The 16,576-nt window shown below is 49.1% G+C and overlaps 8 protein-coding genes and 1 pseudogene across 8 annotated transcripts, besides 14 other annotated features; 1 reads left to right on the plus strand and 8 right to left on the minus strand.

The window, feature by feature from the left end:
• Positions 1 to 38: a microsatellite.
• A 5-nt stretch (positions 39 to 43) lies between these two features.
• Positions 44 to 1,468, minus strand: TraAM80_02914 (putative heat shock protein HslVU, ATPase subunit HslU; the record flags this gene model as incomplete). The annotated part of the gene is made up of 1 exon (XM_029379903.1): positions 44 to 1,468. The coding sequence occupies one exon, from the start codon at positions 1,466 to 1,468 to the stop codon at positions 44 to 46; it is 1,425 nt and encodes a 474-aa protein (XP_029240326.1).
• Positions 1,469 to 1,598: 130 nt separating this feature from the next.
• Positions 1,599 to 1,631: a microsatellite.
• A 262-nt stretch (positions 1,632 to 1,893) lies between these two features.
• Positions 1,894 to 1,953: a microsatellite.
• Positions 1,954 to 1,981: 28 nt separating this feature from the next.
• On the plus strand, positions 1,982 to 2,419 carry TraAM80_02915 (flavin-containing monooxygenase; the record flags this gene model as incomplete). Its single annotated transcript, XM_029379904.1, has 1 exon — positions 1,982 to 2,419. The coding sequence occupies one exon, from the start codon at positions 1,982 to 1,984 to the stop codon at positions 2,417 to 2,419; it is 438 nt and encodes a 145-aa protein (XP_029240327.1).
• Positions 2,420 to 2,499: 80 nt separating this feature from the next.
• TraAM80_02916 (dimethylaniline monooxygenase (N-oxide forming)) lies at positions 2,500 to 2,931 on the minus strand (the record flags this gene model as incomplete). The annotated part of the gene is made up of 1 exon (XM_029379905.1): positions 2,500 to 2,931. The coding sequence occupies one exon, from the start codon at positions 2,929 to 2,931 to the stop codon at positions 2,500 to 2,502; it is 432 nt and encodes a 143-aa protein (XP_029240328.1).
• A 774-nt stretch (positions 2,932 to 3,705) lies between these two features.
• Positions 3,706 to 3,738: a sequence feature (A-rich).
• A 279-nt stretch (positions 3,739 to 4,017) lies between these two features.
• Positions 4,018 to 4,034: a microsatellite.
• A 40-nt stretch (positions 4,035 to 4,074) lies between these two features.
• TraAM80_02917 (uncharacterized protein) lies at positions 4,075 to 6,318 on the minus strand (the record flags this gene model as incomplete). Its single annotated transcript, XM_029379906.1, has 1 exon — positions 4,075 to 6,318. The coding sequence occupies one exon, from the start codon at positions 6,316 to 6,318 to the stop codon at positions 4,075 to 4,077; it is 2,244 nt and encodes a 747-aa protein (XP_029240329.1).
• Positions 6,319 to 6,427: 109 nt separating this feature from the next.
• Positions 6,428 to 6,492: a sequence feature (A-rich).
• Positions 6,493 to 6,613: 121 nt separating this feature from the next.
• Positions 6,614 to 6,645: a microsatellite.
• Positions 6,646 to 6,860: 215 nt separating this feature from the next.
• Positions 6,861 to 6,882: a microsatellite.
• A 261-nt stretch (positions 6,883 to 7,143) lies between these two features.
• Positions 7,144 to 7,171: a microsatellite.
• Positions 7,172 to 7,181: 10 nt separating this feature from the next.
• TraAM80_02918 (hypothetical protein) lies at positions 7,182 to 7,406 on the minus strand (annotated as a pseudogene).
• A 344-nt stretch (positions 7,407 to 7,750) lies between these two features.
• Positions 7,751 to 8,728, minus strand: TraAM80_02919 (mitochondrial carrier protein; the record flags this gene model as incomplete). Its single annotated transcript, XM_029379907.1, has 1 exon — positions 7,751 to 8,728. One exon carries the CDS (start codon positions 8,726 to 8,728, stop codon positions 7,751 to 7,753), a length of 978 nt encoding a protein of 325 aa, XP_029240330.1.
• A 250-nt stretch (positions 8,729 to 8,978) lies between these two features.
• Positions 8,979 to 9,007: a microsatellite.
• Positions 9,008 to 9,012: 5 nt separating this feature from the next.
• Positions 9,013 to 9,045: a microsatellite.
• Positions 9,046 to 9,211: 166 nt separating this feature from the next.
• On the minus strand, positions 9,212 to 11,365 carry TraAM80_02920 (putative ATP-dependent RNA helicase; the record flags this gene model as incomplete). The annotated part of the gene is made up of 1 exon (XM_029379908.1): positions 9,212 to 11,365. The coding sequence occupies one exon, from the start codon at positions 11,363 to 11,365 to the stop codon at positions 9,212 to 9,214; it is 2,154 nt and encodes a 717-aa protein (XP_029240331.1).
• A 439-nt stretch (positions 11,366 to 11,804) lies between these two features.
• Positions 11,805 to 11,837: a microsatellite.
• Positions 11,838 to 12,047: 210 nt separating this feature from the next.
• Positions 12,048 to 12,069: a microsatellite.
• A 279-nt stretch (positions 12,070 to 12,348) lies between these two features.
• Positions 12,349 to 12,434: a sequence feature (A-rich).
• A 559-nt stretch (positions 12,435 to 12,993) lies between these two features.
• On the minus strand, positions 12,994 to 13,515 carry TraAM80_02921 (uncharacterized protein; the record flags this gene model as incomplete). The annotated part of the gene is made up of 1 exon (XM_029379909.1): positions 12,994 to 13,515. One exon carries the CDS (start codon positions 13,513 to 13,515, stop codon positions 12,994 to 12,996), a length of 522 nt encoding a protein of 173 aa, XP_029240332.1.
• Positions 13,516 to 15,592: 2,077 nt separating this feature from the next.
• On the minus strand, positions 15,593 to 15,967 carry TraAM80_02922 (uncharacterized protein; the record flags this gene model as incomplete). The annotated part of the gene is made up of 1 exon (XM_029379910.1): positions 15,593 to 15,967. The coding sequence occupies one exon, from the start codon at positions 15,965 to 15,967 to the stop codon at positions 15,593 to 15,595; it is 375 nt and encodes a 124-aa protein (XP_029240333.1).
• Positions 15,968 to 16,576: the final 609 nt, after the last annotated feature.

Raw genomic sequence — 16,576 nt, forward strand, 5'->3', positions numbered from 1 at the left:
TATATATATATATATATATATATATATATATATATATAGCTCTCTAAAGCAGGAACTTCTTGATATCCACCTTCTTCACCATGTTTTCTACGGACTTTTTCACGTACGCCGCGTCAATGACAAACGTCTCACCCTTCCTGTCAGGTCCATCGAAGCTGATTTCTTCAACAACTTTCTCTGTAATCGTGATGAGTCGACGTGCTCCGATGTTCTGCACAGTGGAGTTGATGTGAGCGGCAACATTGGCGATCTCCCAGAGGGCGTCATCCGTAAAGACAAGTTTGACTCCTTCCGTTTCCATCATGGCAATGTGCTGCTTGACAAGGTTGTACTTTGGCTCTGTTATGATGCGGTGAAAGTCCTCGCAGGTAAGTGGCTTCAGCTCCACACGAATGGGGAGACGCCCTTGAAGCTCTGCCAACATGTCGGAGGGTTTTACGCTATGAAACGCACCACTACAGATAAAGAGAATTTTATCCGTCTTTATCTGCACATTAAACTTGGTTGAGACGGTTGTGCCCTCAACAAGTGGGAGCAGGTCCTGCTGAACACCCTCCGCAGAGGCCTGGTGCCCCTTGTGCCCCCCAGAGGCCGTGACAATCTTGTCGATTTCGTCAATGACCACAATGCCGTCCTCTTCACACGCCCGCAACGCCTCCGCAGAGACATCCTCCGTGTCAACCAGCTTCTCAAGCTCCTCTTGCTGTACAGCAGGAAGGGCGTCCTTAATCTTTAGGATCTTCTTCACGGTCCGAGTCTGCGCAGCCCCCAACGCACCGGGGAGGTCAATGGCAATAAAAACGCCTTCACCTGCCGCCGTCTTTGGCTTGGGGGCCTTTTCCTGCAGCTCCACCATCACCTCGATGTCGTCCAGAGCACCGGAGCGAAGGTGCTCGCGAAACCCATCCGACACACCTGCCAATGCCTTCAAAATACGATCTTCGGCCTTCTGTCGAGCCACAGCCTCATTTTGCCGCATGAGATTGTGCTTTGTTTGCGTCAGAGACGCCTTGTAGAGGTCCTCAATGATGCTCTCAACATCTCGGCCGTGAAAACCCACCTCTGTAAACTTGGTCGCCTCCACCTTCACAAAGGGTGCATCCACAAGCTTTGCCAAACGCCGAGCAATTTCCGTCTTTCCAACGCCTGTCGGGCCTATCATGAGAATATTTTTTGGTGCAATTTCCTCTCGTATCTCCGGTTCCACTTGATGGCGTCGCCAGCGATTGCGCAGCGCCACTGCTACCGCCTTCTTCGCGTCGTTCTGGCCAATGATATAATTGTCGAGCTCCTGCATCAGCTCCCGCGGCCGCATGTTGCGAATGAGTGTCTGCCCCGGTGTCGAGATCGGCGGCGGCGGCGTCGATGGCGCGGCGGAGGCAGTGGCCGCGGCACTACAGAAGCGAACAGTGCCCGCGGCACCAATAACAACGGCGGCGGGCAACGACAATGCAGTCACACGGCGCATGCTGTTGCGCTCCCTCCCGTTTAATTCCTCTGTCTCCTGATGTTGATGTCTATGCAACTGCCACGACGTGTTAAGCTAAAATAAAACAAAAATAACGAAGGAAGGGTGTTGTGCTACACGTTACCGCCCCTGTTGCTGTTGTTGTTTTTGCTCTTGTTGCTGTCTTGCGTAGTCCTCCTTCTTGTCAACCTCACCTCGGCCTTTTTGTTCCGCTTCCCTTGTTACCGCTGTTGTTGCAAAAAAGCTCCCTACGCATGCACACAGCAAAGGGAGGAAGAGAAGGAAAAACGCACTTTATCACGCCCTCCAAACACACGCAAGAAAGAAAAAAGAAAAAAACACCGCACACAGACACACGCGCACGCAAATATCGCAAAAGGTTCGTCAAAACAACAAAGAACACTGCTACTCACACACTGAGTGCCCTCTCTCTCTCTCTCTCTCTCTCACACACACACACACACACTCACTATCTCTCTTTCCTCACGACTATACCGCGTTGATGAAGAGAAGATGTTGTCGCTTTCGCTTCAATGGGGCCACAGAGCGCAGTTTGTCTACCACACGCAGCAGACTTGTCGTGAGGATCCACCTCCGCCGTTCCATGATGCTAGCCGTGTACGTGTTGCGGGATCCCACCTGCAACTCTTCCTGAAGGACGTTGAAATACAACGCCGAGTACAACCCAAGGCCCTGAGGACTATACAGATTCTCAGTCAGTGGGTATCGCTCCATCATCTCCATCTGTCACGAAAAAAGACCTTCCACTTTGGGGGGAAGCTTCAGTCGATGAGTAAAGGCATACGATATAAACTTTGCCTGCGCTTCAAAGAGCAGAAACGGCGGCAACAATTCCTTTTGCATTCCCACAAAGGCAATGGAGGGATTATGGGCGTACAGTGTTCCAAGGTAGAGTCCATTGGTGACGGGTCGCCACTTTACCGGGGTTAGTTCCATGTGATGAACGAAGTTGTTCATCCTCCTTTTGAGGAAGTTGTAGCGGCGGCGGCCCCTCCAACACCTTTCGCATGTCATGATGCAAAAAATGGATAACGTGCGTTGTACCCGGTGACGCAAATCACCGCATCGACATTATCAACAAAAATACCACTTGAGCTTTCGTCCGCAGTATTGCCGGTACTCCTCCTTTCACGCGCCATGGAGCGGGTTTTCGCTTCATCTAGGCTATCGGTTGTCCGTTTAGGCTGCTCTGTAAATAACATACCGTGTCCCTCACTGCGAAGAGGGTGCCCAACGCCTGGCAACCTGCCCCAGCAGGCTACATTCCTAAACTGGATCCAGTTTGAGACAACACGGTTACCTTTTGTGATGTCGCCACGCCAGCTAGGTGTGCAGGAGAGTCGCTGCAAAGCCGCGCTCGCTGCATCACGCATGGCCCCACCTTGACGCATCGTCGCAGGAGAACATTGCGCGAGACCCTCTAATTGCTGCTGCTGCTGCATGTAGAGCGATTGGCAGCTGCTGTGGAACACATCCGAGCCACAGCGTAACAGTTCCCAGCAGTAGTCCCCATGCAGTGACGCCGTCACCCACCACCACAACACGTTTCCCCTTTAAACTGACGGAAATCCTTCACATGCGAGGTGTGATGTAATTCACCATCATCTTTCATGTAGGGTTGTAGGACTTCTTTTATCCCGCCCGGGTATCGCGGCTCCTGTGTTTGGCCGGTGCATACACACACCTTGTCAAACGACCACTCAAACACGTCATAATTCACAATATTGACCGTAATGATGCGCCACACGGCGTCCCGTTCGTCGTACCGAACGGACTGCACCTTCGTGTTGGGGCGCGAAAGTCCCCAAATGCCCATCTTCTCTGCATACTACTCCAAGTAACGTCATACAGACGAATGGTGCAGAAACTGCGGCACAGTGTAATCAAAACGCAGATCACTAAAACTCAGCAGGTCTTTTGGTAGTACACATCGCATCGTTGGGTGCACAGGCGACACGATTCCCCGTGAGGAAAAAGATCTGCGTGTGTCGCTGTTCCATATGCCGCCAGCTCGAAGCAAGTCACTAGCAAACCACTTCGATGCAGAGAGGTGCAGGCCGCCATCCCGGCGGCACCGCACCCAATCACCGCGCAGGACAACATCTTTGTCCGTCTGCCTCGCTTCTGCTTTCAGTTGCTGCCGGCGACTGCACGCGTGCGTACGCGTTAATTTTTTTGCTCGCTGCTTCCTGCAACTGTCACGGTCGTATTGGCTGAAACAAAGTGAAAATGAGAAAAATAAAATAAAAGGGAACGTGCAAAACAAAAAAAAGTATTGCAACACCCATGAAGGAGGGAGAGCAAACACCGCCCACACAACCCCCGGAAGGAGGCCCAGCAACCGCAAAAATCTTTACTTTTTTCTTTTTAGCCTCCAGAAGGGGCAGTGGAAATGTAAAGAAAAACAAAACACAGGCACAAACACCATATGGCACAGCGTCCACCGCCACTCTGTCGCTCTAGTTGCTCCACTGGCATCTTCTGGTGATGTTTTTGTTTTTGATTCACATTCCCCCCTTCCTTTTTGTTCTCTCTCTCTCTCTCTACATGAAAAGAAAAGCAACTCCAAAAAAACACTGCCGCCATCATACATCTCCCGCCGTCCTCCTGACTAGCAAAACTTTTCTCTCAAAGTACGATCCAACAGGCCGCGACTTCTTCGAAATGGCTGCGGCGGCCTCACGAAACAATTCAGGCGTCACTCCAATGAGACGCCGCAGCGTTGGCTGCTGCTCGTCCTCCAGTGTGGGCTGCGGTTGAATGTGGCGCACCCCCTTGCCGGCCGCACCAAACTTTTTGACCGCAATGCCCGTCACAAACGGCAGAAACAATGATTTTGTTCCTGTGACCGTCGTCGGAAGCGTCATGCCACAACTGACGTCAACATCCGGGAAGACAAAGGAAATTCGATGCCGAAAGCTCGGCTCCACACGGGGAAGCTCCGTCGTATTCACATAGTTATGGTCCGGGGCGGCGTAGAGTATCCACACCTCCACCTCACAGCCACTGGTCAGCGTCACCTCGCCGGTGTATGCGACAAGTTTGGATGAAAAGGGCAGAAATGCCAACAGGTCTCTCGTTCCTTCAGTTAACTGCCTTGACACCACCGCGACACCTGCAACATTTGCACACGACGGCATCACAACAAACTGTGTGATGCCCTCCGGAAGCTGATGCGTTAAAGGCGCGAGGAGTTTACACACTGACGGGGTAAAGTACTGACGGGGAAGTTGCGGCACCTGATCCGGAACAAACGTCACCAACACTTGATACGCCACAACAGGCAGAAAGAGTTCCTCAGAAATGACAGCTGTAAAAGGGTCCTGGCGTATATCCCTCGCCCCCACCACTACGCCATAATATCCCGCCTCTGGCACCATAAGTGTGAAGGTCTCGCAACTGGTGGTCTCTTCGCGCTGATGCCACACCCACTGAGGTCCTAGTGGCGTCGCCGTGCTAAGGTCCTCAGGCAAGGTCTCAAGTGTACCCTTGTAGATGAAACAGGTAAGCTCCACTCGCTCAGGTTTCTCGTTCACAAAACTAATGTAGAATGGTGTGGAGCGCACCGTGAAGAAGCATCGACGCCGATGTGAGCTCAAAGCCAATGGAAAACGAAAGAACGTGTGCGTCAGGCACGGGGCATCCTCCCAGACAACCTTCCGTGGAGGCGTCAGAAGCAACGTATCTAAACTCGCCTTTGGAAAATGTGTGGCGAAGAATTGTTGTGGATGCGTATTAAAGTAGAAACTTTCCATGCGCCTCGTCGCTAAACGAGACGACACCAAAGCTGGAGCATCAAGTGGGCTTCGTGCCGGCTTCTCGTTCGGAGTAAAAATAGGGCGATTGGACTTAGCGGGTGGCGTATCTTTTAAGTTGGGCTCCTTCAAGGCATCTATTTCCTCCACAGCGTCTTTACTCCGTGTAACGTGCCGTAGTGGGCCCGTGTAGGACGAGAGAGCAACGTCCACCAGGTACCGCTTCACGCTGTCCTCCTGCTGTGGGATAGACACGATATTCCACGCCCACTCAATGGTCTCCTCCGGCGCACGCCCTCGCACGTGACCCTCAACAACTTTACTTTCCACCTTAGCATAGTGCAGGCACTTTTGATACAAACGTGCCAACATAAGCGGGTCGGTGGTGCGTTCCTGCATGACCTTCACAAAAGGGTCTACAACCTCCACAGGGGCCATTGCAGGCTGCGCATCCGTCCCTGCTTTTCGTTTCAGGTTACGTGACGCTGCGTTGCCCTTTCCTCCAACTTCCTTCTTTGCCGCAGCGGCAGCCTCCTCCTCGGCCAAGGCAGCAGGGAAGTGTATCTCAACAGTGATGTTCTCGCACAACCAACAGTACAGCGCCCGTGCCTTTTTCATCGAGCACTGTGTCACGGACTGTCTCCATGTCACCCGCTGAAACGGCTCAACCACTTTCATCGTCATCTCTTCCAGTTTTGTTGACACATCCAACGGACCCACTGCGCGTGCTTGTGCGTCTGCCTCCTTCCGCTCCTCCTCGGCAATGCCCCACCCGGCATCTGCAACAGGGTCATCTCCATGCGCGAGAGCCTCGTGAAGCAGCGACAACGCGCCAGTAGGGCTGGGTGTACTTCCTGAGTCTGACAAGAACGACAGCTTCCGCCCCTTCGTCTCGGCTTCCATGGAAAAGCCAAAGTGGTGCAGGTAGTCGCCATAATACCGAAGCTGCAAGTCAAAGACAGATGGCCGAAAAGTTTTTTCAAAAGACTCGTAGAGAAACCGTCCAAACTTCTCCACTCGAGTCTCCTCCGTCTCCTCTACGGCTCCAGGCGAAGCTTTGGATTTCCTGCTCATGTGCCACTGCTGGCCCTCATGCTGCAACAAAAAAAGGGGAAGAGATCCGCGGTTTCATAACAGTAAGAAGAACATGATAGAGGAGTTCGTCACAAAGCTCCCCATGGCAACAAAAGAGCCAGAGAGATAAGAGAGTAGGGAGAACAAAAAACATATAAATTCAAAAGACAAAAGGAGAGAAAAAGAAGTAAAGGGGAGTTACACTCATAAAATCACTCCCCACCACCACCGCCATACTCGGTGCAACCACGCGAAGCAGTTGTTTTCCATCGTGCCTCTCTCCCCCATTTTACCGTTTTTATTGTTTATTCTATTTTTTTTTTTTTTCATTGGGTTGTTGTCACCGTTGTTGCTTCTTTTTTATTTTTGCATCTACAACTCTTTCCCCCCCCCCCCTGTCAGCGTTTATGCTCCGCCGTTCGCCGCCGCAGCTGCAGCCTCAAAAGGCGTGCGTGGGTTTCACCTACACCTCCAAGACAGAGGCGGGCGCAGCCGGCGGAAACACAAAACACAGAGGCAGACCCTGAGCGCCATCGGTGCTCTTTTTTTTTTTTTCTTGTTTTTCTCCTGCTCTCATATTTTTCGGTTGTTGCCCCACGATTTGCCTGCGGAAGTCGCACACAAAAACAAAAAACAAAAGGAATATTAAAGGCAGTATAGCTCCCCTTCTTGCCTTTCCACGGATGCTGTAGACGCTTGCCCATTTATTCCTACATCATCGTTTTTGGAATGACAATTATTCTGCAAGACACGCACAGATGCACAAGAACGAAAAAAAAAAAAACTGTACCTTCGACGACAAATGCATTTACCTACGGACGACTGCCCCTCCTCCCCTCACCCCCCCCCCCCCACGCACCGTCAGTGTGCAGACGCCCCGCTGCTCCCACGTCCGTGTCGCTGAGCTTGCACACGACAGTGAGTGAAAAAAAAAAAAAAAACAAGAACTGGCCGTCGCATGTATCCGGATGACGCGCTCGTGTACGCGTAAGAAGGAAGGAGTGGAAAGAGAACAGGAAGAATGAACAGCCCAAGTGAAAAGGCAGGAAAGAAAAAAAAAAGACACAGAAAGGGAGAAATAAAAGCATGTAGAAAAACAAAACAGTTCGAAGCAGAAAAAAAAAAACGACAACAACGACAGCATGGGTTAGGAGAAAAGCTTCACACCAAGTTTTCCCCTCCCTCCGTCGTCTAGCTTATTATCTATGCATAGAAACGTGCTTCTGTAACAGTGGGGAAAAACAAATCGGGCGAGCGGCGTCCTTCCCTGCAGCGTCAGACCGTCATCAAGGTTATACAGACGCAGCTCGTCCTGTTTCGGTTTCACCCTGAATGGGTTATCTTCGCGGGCAAAAAAAAGAAGGGTTCCCATATCACTCGCATTCGCTCAGGTGCTAGTATTTTTAACCACGCCATTCCCGCTTCGCTGCCCTCATTCAGCTTCCGGCATCCCCAAAACGGGTGTCACCCCCACGGGGGAATGTGAGTGCAACGATTGCGTTGCATGCCGTGCTTCAAAACACATGTACGCGTACATAACCACCTCAAATGAATAGATCTGTGTTGCCTTACTAATGACGCTTCGCAGCAAGTGGGGAGAGAGACCTTTGTAAAAGCCAACCAGACCATCAGCCCGATAAATATGCTGTATCGTGGGGAGGATGCGTGTGTGTTCACACTGACGTGTGATTTGATTAACGGTGCGCATATGATTCATGACAGCATTATAAGGGTATGCAACACCCACTGCCGTTAGCTTCGCAATCATCGACAAAGACAACACTGCCGCGGATGTCACAAAAAAGCTGTTTGCGTCTTGAAACGTCCCCTCCTTTGTGACACGCTTAAGCAGCTCATACACGGTCCAGAAGAGGCCCTCCTCCACGAAGCGCCCAAGTATGTTCGTTAAGGTGCCGCGGTAGAAGCCCACAAAGCCCTCGCGCCGCAAAACATCCCTAAATACTTCCCGTACACTCAGACGATCATCCACCTGCACGCGTGTGCGCACCAAAAAAAGTGGAGCAAGCGTGGAGTTTGTGACGCAAACACCACCAAAAGCACACAAGGCTGGCCTTATACGTTCATCCACGCCAAACTGCGTCATTTCCTCCTGCAAGAAGCGGTACGTCGGCAAATAGATGCCGTTGGAGGGAAGTGACGCCATCATGTTCGCCCAGAGACCACACGAGAAGGCGTGTCTGATGCCACCACCAAAAAGATCCTTCACGGTGTGTAAGAGACTTTTATGCGCCTTGCCGGTAGCACTTCGACTCGAAGAGAGGCGCACACGAATGGTGTCAAGCGGGTTCGTGACCACCGTCGAGCACACGCCAGCGAAGCTGCCGGCGAAGACAGAAACGGCATACTCCCGCTCCCTCCCCAGTGTGGGAGCTCTGGCGTCGTTGGGCATATCGGCTTCTAACACCAATAATAACAAAGTTTCCTGCAGCAACGCCCAAAGAAATTGGGTTTCACTGGACGTCGCAAAGGAGGGAAACGAGGGAGAGGCACAGGGAAAAATAAAATAAAAAAACAGCAAGTGTAGGATAATTTTCAAACAAGGCCCAAGAAGAACTGGCAGAGACCGCAACGGTGATTGTACCAGGAGCCATAATACGGAGCAGCACTCATTACGCATATACACAGGAGCAGAGAGAGAGAAAAACAAAACAAAAAAAAAACAAGCAAACCGCCTTCGTTTGTTTGTTTGTTTGTTTGTGTGTGTGTGCATTTTACTCCTTCCGATGTCGTTGCTCCCGCTGCTGACTCCTATCCATCATTAATCGTTTAACGAGACTTCTTTCTTTGCTTTGTTTTGTCACCCCCCTCCCCCCCCCCTGTCGTCGTTTCGCCTTTCACTCCCTCATTGCTGTTCGATTAGACGACGGTGCTGTTAATGGCGTGCCATGCGCTTCCCGTGGCGGGACTTCTTTTTGCTCTTAACCCCGTCGCGGTGTTTATAAGCGGCCTTGCCTCTCTTCTCACGGTTCTCCGCCCGTCTTTCCTTGCGTGCGTCACGAATCTTCTTTTTCTTCATCTTTTTGATTATGCCGCCCTGCAGTTTCTTCTCTGCCTTGCGTCGCAGATCACGATGGGCGTTCTTCACCTTTTCCTTAGCGCGTGCCTTCACGTCGCGCCCCTGCCGCCGTGCCAGTTTCTGCTTCTGCAGGAACTCCTTCTCCTCGCGGTGCCAGCTGCTCAGTTCGTTTTGGAAGTTATGGAGTGTCACCTCCGCCTCCTTCTCGTAGAGTCGCCGCGCCTCCTCCTCGCGCCGCTTTCGTTCCCCACGACTAAGGCACCACGTTTTCTTGGGCTGCGCCGTCACACTTTCGGCCAGCATCTCCACCGCGGATCGGCTATAGCGCCGCTCCGCCTGTGAAATCTTGGTCTCTAACGCCTCGGCCGCGATCTGACCCCGCACCTGCGGAAACACGGCGTCTATTTTTTTCGCCGCCTCTGAGAGCAACGCCGCCGGCACATCACGGCGCTTCACAGAAGACACCTGATGGTCATTCACAGCCCCGCTCACCGCAAGTATCTTTCTCATGATCTCTGCATCCCTTGACTCATCCACAAGCGAGACCGCCGTCCCGTTGCCCCCAATGCGGGCAGTACGACCAACGCGGTGAATGTACGCCGTGAGTGTCGGGGGCAGGTCAAAGTTCACGACGGTAGACACGCCCTTGATATCAAGCCCACGTGATGCCACATCTGTCGAAAAGAGGTACTGCACCTCGCCCGACGCAAACCTCTCCAGTGAAGCAAAGCGCTCCTCCTGTAGCTGATTGCCCTGCAGCTCCGCACTTGCGAAGCCCAACGCAGCAAAAAGAAGGTGCAAACGATGTGCGGTTGTGCGGTAGCGCGTGAAGACAAGCGTCTTGTCCCTGAAATATCCAAGACAGAGGGCTACCAAATAACGTGATTTTATCTTTGTAGTGTGCTCCGAAACCTCCTCCGCCTCATGCAAGCCCACAGCATCCGCTCTTGATGCGTCTCGAAGCCGCTTCGAACGAATACGCTTCTTCGCCCCCATCGTTTCTTCCTCATTCCCTTCTATTTCCCCTCTCTCCTCACTCTTATGACCCGACAACGGGTCTGCCGCCGCACTGGAAGGCAGTAGGATGCGTACAAACTGTTGTCGCAGCTTCGACTGAAGTGCAACATGCCCAACGTCCACATTTTTCGGTTCGAAGAGATGCTCCTTCGCAAACTCGTCCACCTCGCTCGTCATGGTTGCCGAGAACATTAACACTTGTCGGGTTTCCTCCGGGACGCGTTTGAGGATATCCACCACCTGGTCTTTGAGTGTTACGGTAAGCATCTTGTCGCATTCGTCAAGCACGACCATCTCCACACCAGAGACATCCAATGAGCCGTGTGCACCCTTGTAGTTGTGGAGCAAATCCACTAATCGCCCGGGAGTTGCGATGAGAATGTCAGGAATCGACTCCACTGCCGCTTCTTGAGCACTTTGCGCAATGCCCCCAATCGCCAAGGCCATAGTTAGCCCTGTCGTAGAGGCCAGTATTTGCTGAAGCATGTGTTGGCACTGCATGCCCAATTCTCGTGTCGGAAGCAAAATAATAGCCCTAATAAAACGTCGCTTTCCTCCCGAATGCAACTGCTTCTGAGGAGCGCGGGTCAACAGAATGTGCAGCAGCGGCAGGAGAAATGCTGCTGTCTTGCCTGACCCCGTCACCGCCCTTGCGCACACATCACTGCCGCCCAGAACTGCAGGAATGGCCTGCACCTGCACAGGGGTCGGGGAAAGAAACCCTATATGTGTGACGGCCCGCACAAGCGCTTTACAGAGGCCTAGTTCAATCCACATGATCTGATCCTGTGTCTGTGTGCCGGCTCCGTTATTGTTCTTCCGGCCACCACTACCACCGTCCACAGGGATCATCTCGCCGGGCATGATTTCCTCCCTCACCTCCTTGGGCGTCGTCGCAGTCTCGCTAGTGGCCTTTACACCCGTCAAGCCAAAGAAAAACGCCGAGGCACCTTCCGTCATAACCTCTCCACTCGGCACATTGACCCCGTCCATGCTCCCACCCGCACCTGTGTACGGCCTCTTGAAGTTATTCCCTCTGACGTCGTGTGCATTGCTTTTTTTGTTGCCGAAAGAACGGTTTCGCGGGCCCGAGTGTACCACCCGCATTCAGCACAAACCAGAGAGAAGAAAAAAATAAATAAACCTCCCCAGAGTTTTTTCCTTGTTTTTTTTACTCTTTCCTTGCTAGACCCTGGTCCTTCTTGCTTTTCTACCTCACCTTCCTTGCCGCACAACTCTGTGGGGAGCCGTGTCGTCCGTAGCGGGGAGCAACTCTGCCTGGTTATTGTTCACCCACAAAAGAGAGAAAAGTGGCGAGTAAAAAGAAAAAGAAGAGCAACATGTAAAAAAAAAAAACATTGTGATACTTCACACAGGTCCGCAGCGTTCATATTCCTCGTATTCGCTTGAACCACGGCTTGGGTAGCCTCGATGTGTGTGTGTGTGTGTGTATGTATTTGTGGGTCCACATAGTTGACGTCCACAAATGATATATAGAGGAAGGAGACAAAATAAACACACAAATAAAAGAAGTACAACACAAAGAATCAGCAAGAGAGGTGGAACTTGGCACAAGCACAAACACACAGGCACACATATATATTGTACGCATGCATGCATGCAGATTACCTCGTTGTAAGGAAACCTAAAAGAGAGTAAGCCAAAGCAAATTAGAAATAATAATAATAATAATAATAGATCCACGTACGCACACACCTGCAAACAAACATGATAAAAAAGAAATATTTGATGTCCCAACATAACGGCCTCCGCCAGTTATATTTTTCTGTCTGTGCGTCCACGTTTTCCCATCACATATACATTCTATATTCCTTATTTCCGGCACTCTTTCCTTATTCTGCAGGGATCTCTGCAAGGCCCCACGCTACTCCACCTCAACCTGCATCGACAGCACACACAAATATATGCACGTGCACGTGTCTCTGGGCATGCATGTGCCCAGAAATTGAAAGCTTAAAAAAAAAAACAAGTTGTCAAACAAAAAACAAAAAACAAAACAAAAAAAAACAAAACAAAAAAAAAAAACAACAACAACAAAAAACATGATACGCGGAAGCAGGTCCACATGAAAACACAGATCAGTTCCCATCCCTTTCCTCTATTATTTACCCAATTGGCTTACAGACACTCTCACCCACACCTTTGTCAGGGATCTCATTCCTAGTTTGCCCACTTTATTCCTCCTCTCTCTCTCTCTCCATGCACGACTAATGCTGCGTATCGCTCCCCCACACGTTCCATATAGCTTTTCCTCCCGTGCCTCAATGGTACCTGATGATATTGTTACCAAAGTCAAATCAGCTTCATCGGGCAAATACAGGTTCAAAAAGCGTGTTTAACAACTATATAAAAAAAGTTGCCCATATTATATTGTGTCCAGATGCACAAAAACAGCTCATAACACAAGTTCTTTTGAATTGGGAGTAAAAAACTAATAAACCTTGTTTTTGAGTGTTTGCTTTTTTTTGGTTTTGTCCTTCAGCGAGACTGCGCGTGAGAAATATGTAATTTCCTTTTAAGCTCTGAGTCCCTCTACCTCTTCAGTTTAAATGAAAAAAAAAATTTGCCCAAAGTATTTCCATAGTATTATATTATTCTCTTTATTCATACTGCGTGGAGATAGCATATGGGTTGTGTCGATACATAACAGGGGCCTCTGTGGAGCAGCTGGCAAAGAATTTGCTAGAGCACCGTGGCCGACTTGCACCCCTTGGCGGGGTGGGCACAAATGTTGGAACCTCAGAATCCCCCAGTCGAGTTACCGGGGTTGTTGCCTCACACTGCTCAAAACCAACCACCCGCGAATCCGTCCAACACGGAAGCGAAACAATAACTGGTTGCCGCCGAAAGGAAGTCACAATGGGGAAGACAGAATTGAGAGAACTCTTCATGGTCATCGCGCTGCATCGTGTCGCGGCAGGAAGAGCGGCGGCGTCAAGTCGTTGCAGACCTGTAGTCTTCAGCAGTTCTACATTGTGCTCTTCTGTATGAAGCTCATGTTCACCGTGAGCAAAGGCACAACGAGTCCCAAAGGGGCATTTATCCTGGCGCATGTAAAACTCGCAAAGAGCTGTTCGGAACTTGGAAGGCTTGATTTCTGCATGCTTGTTTGCTTTGGGCATTCTCCGTTGTGTCGTATCCTTCCTTTCCCTATTTTACCTTTTCCCCTCTACGCTTTTATTGGTCTTCAAAAAAAAAAAAACGAACAAAGAGTCCCTTTCTTCAATGCAAGCTTGTGTGAGTTTCTTGAGCTATTCTGTGTTCTACCTGCCTTTCACTAGTAGGTTATTTTTTGTATTTGTTTCGCGGCTCTCCTTTTCCTGTGCGGTTGCGGTTGTTACTGCTGCAAGTCACGTTCTGTCGCCTGCTTGCTGCGTTTTTTCCCTGAAGCGCAAATTGTGCTCAAGGAACTATTGTGCATGCGATGGAGACAAAGGTAATTGCACCCAAAAAAAAAAGTCAAGAAAGAAGAGAATAAGTACAAGCAACGAGGCGGAAAAGAGTGGTATTTCAAATAAGAATAAACAAACTACGCACAAAATTCTGATATCCAAGTCCAAGTCAGAGAAAACATGCACATACAAAAACAAAGTCAATAAAACAAGTTAAACTACCCGCAGTGCCTCCAAATGAACATAAACTCAGTGTCCAACACTCTTTTTTTTTGCCGCCATTACTGTTGTTCTTTCCCCAGTTTGTATGTCTGTTTGTTTTTTACTCAGTTCCGTCTAGTATTTAACAGTTAGATGTCACAAGAGTAAAGGAAAGGGACCTCTTCATGCACAGAGATTCGACAAATAAGCCCAAGGAAAAGAAGAAGGAAGGGGGGGGGAGGGTACGACGACACCTCGAATTTAATTTTTATGCTGCCAGGCCCGTCTCACTGTTGTTTCTTCACAATATAAAAAGGAAAATGAAAAATGCAACGCAAAAGTGTATTCAAAAATACACCAACTCAAAAGTAAGAATGAGATGGGGTTCATTTCTAGCAGAAACCATTTCTTCATTGTCCATGTGGTTTGGTTGCCAGCTGCAACGCACAAAGAAGAGGGTCCATAATAAAGTAGAAGTGCATCCTTTGCATTTCATTTTTCACATATAGAGCACTGAATTAAAGTCAATAAATAAAATACAGAGAAAATCCAAAGTGCCCATATACAATAGTGACCGGTGCAGTGTGAAACTAAGCATAAGTCAATAACACTTCCGCATCGATAGCATTTAGATGCAGTAATCAAAACAGCACTGTATGCTGGTGTTGGTGTTGCTATTTTCTTTATTAGTTTGCACTGGAGAAAAGTGGGGTTAGTTCAACCATAATCTCGCAAAATTTGGCAATTTTAAAATTAGGTGAACTACTGAAAAACGATATTCCAAGCTGATATACATAAAACATAAAAAATCACTGGACAGAACCACATAACGCTCAGAAAACAACTGAAGCGTACAGTGGCCACAACGGCGATAATGATTTGCCGGTAAAAATCCCTGACTCCTGGTTACTCCCCCGTTGCTACTGTTAACAGTAGTGTTAGCACTTTCGCCACTCTCAGAAGTCAAATCTCTTTGAGGTCCATTAAATACCTCACATGTACAATTCCGCTCTTCCATTGAGTTCTGAATCACTCCTTGATGTCACCCCCTCTGTACATATCGTACACCTTCTTTCATAGAGCTTATTCTTCGTTAGGTCTTTGGTGTCAGCATCAGTACCATTAGTCTTCATCAATTTTGTAGCTGCAGTAGTATTATTATTAAAAGAAAAAGAATATTCGATGCCGCTCCAACAGTCATTGGAAAACCTCATTGGTACCCAATATCAGCTTGTTATGATTTCATCAAATGAGAACAATTGTGAGTCATACCTTTTGTCTGATATTTTCCACATCTCTTCTTCAGGAAGTAGTATGTTGAATGATTCGTTCTGGTTTCGTAACCCACCCTTGATAAGTTCATTCCACTCCAACACTCCCGCAACGCCTATCGTCTTATCATCCACATTTGTCGCCACAGCAGATCCACGAGACATGAGATAAATAATATGGCTCATCTTACTATCGGTACCGTCATCTTTGTTGCTGCCCTTGCCACTTCCAAAAAATCCACACCTAGGCATTGATCATGAACATGTCGCAACTCTCGAAGCGACGCTCATTCTTGTTCCTTATACAAGAGAATGGTGTTCGTCGGAACAATTCCCTAAAATGGTGTCATCGGTACAGACACCATTCTTGAAAACACATTATTGTAGGCGAAATATGGACAATCATAATGACTTTCATCACCTCCAAAATCAGTGCCACAATTGGCACCCGAGAACGCGCTATAAACAAGCAATGATGAATCCATGGGAACTATCACGTCTTTCATTTCAGTAACCGATGTTGGGTTAAGGGGTAACAAGCAGAGAACATCTGCCGCCTGTGATCCCTCAGCGGTAACACACGTGACGCAAGCTGCCCCCAAATAAGGAGAAAGGAAGGAGCGAAAAGTTGGTATTGTTCTCAAACATGGCAACAGTAACGCGCCTTGAGGCAAACAAGAATATTGCGTCGAGCATTCCATATTCTCCATCCTCGTAAAAAAAAAGTGTTGTTCGATAAATATACTTCCCCTGCGTTTCGTTTTTTGGTCTCGTGTGCCCCAACTGTCCTCAACTTCCCATATTGCGTTTAATTGAACAGTATTGGTTTTTCAAGACATTTTTTTGTTGACTTTGCTTTTAGGCAGAGCATTCTTCCTGTCCGCACAATCGATTGCAGTCGTAAAGGTCTTTTATCGTGGCATCACTTTTCTCTGGCTTTGTAGGTGCTGATCATGTTCCCTTCAACGAAAATGTTCCAATATTACACCTTCACTGGTGTCTCTCGGTTGTACTCTCCACAGACAAGGACAGCTCTTTGCTGGCAATCCCAACGACCTCATTCTCGGCACACAATAGAACAACGTCACTGTACACCGCCACCACAGGATTACTAAATCCGGTACCTCTGTCCCGCTTTGTACATATTTGGTTCTTCTTAATCTTCATATTCTCAGCTTCGCTACGCAGCTCTTCGGCCCCATGAGCAAAAGCGCAGCGATCTCCAAAGGGACATCCGATGGGGTTGGTGTAAAATGTGCAATAGAGGTCTTAAATTTAGATAACTTCACTATACCACGTTTTCGGCTACTCCCCATTTT

This window comes from Trypanosoma rangeli (assembly GCF_003719475.1).
Source record: "Trypanosoma rangeli strain AM80 chromosome Unknown Tra_15.4_contig_00071, whole genome shotgun sequence".
In the NCBI taxonomy this organism is placed as follows: Eukaryota; Euglenozoa; class Kinetoplastea; order Trypanosomatida; family Trypanosomatidae; genus Trypanosoma; species Trypanosoma rangeli.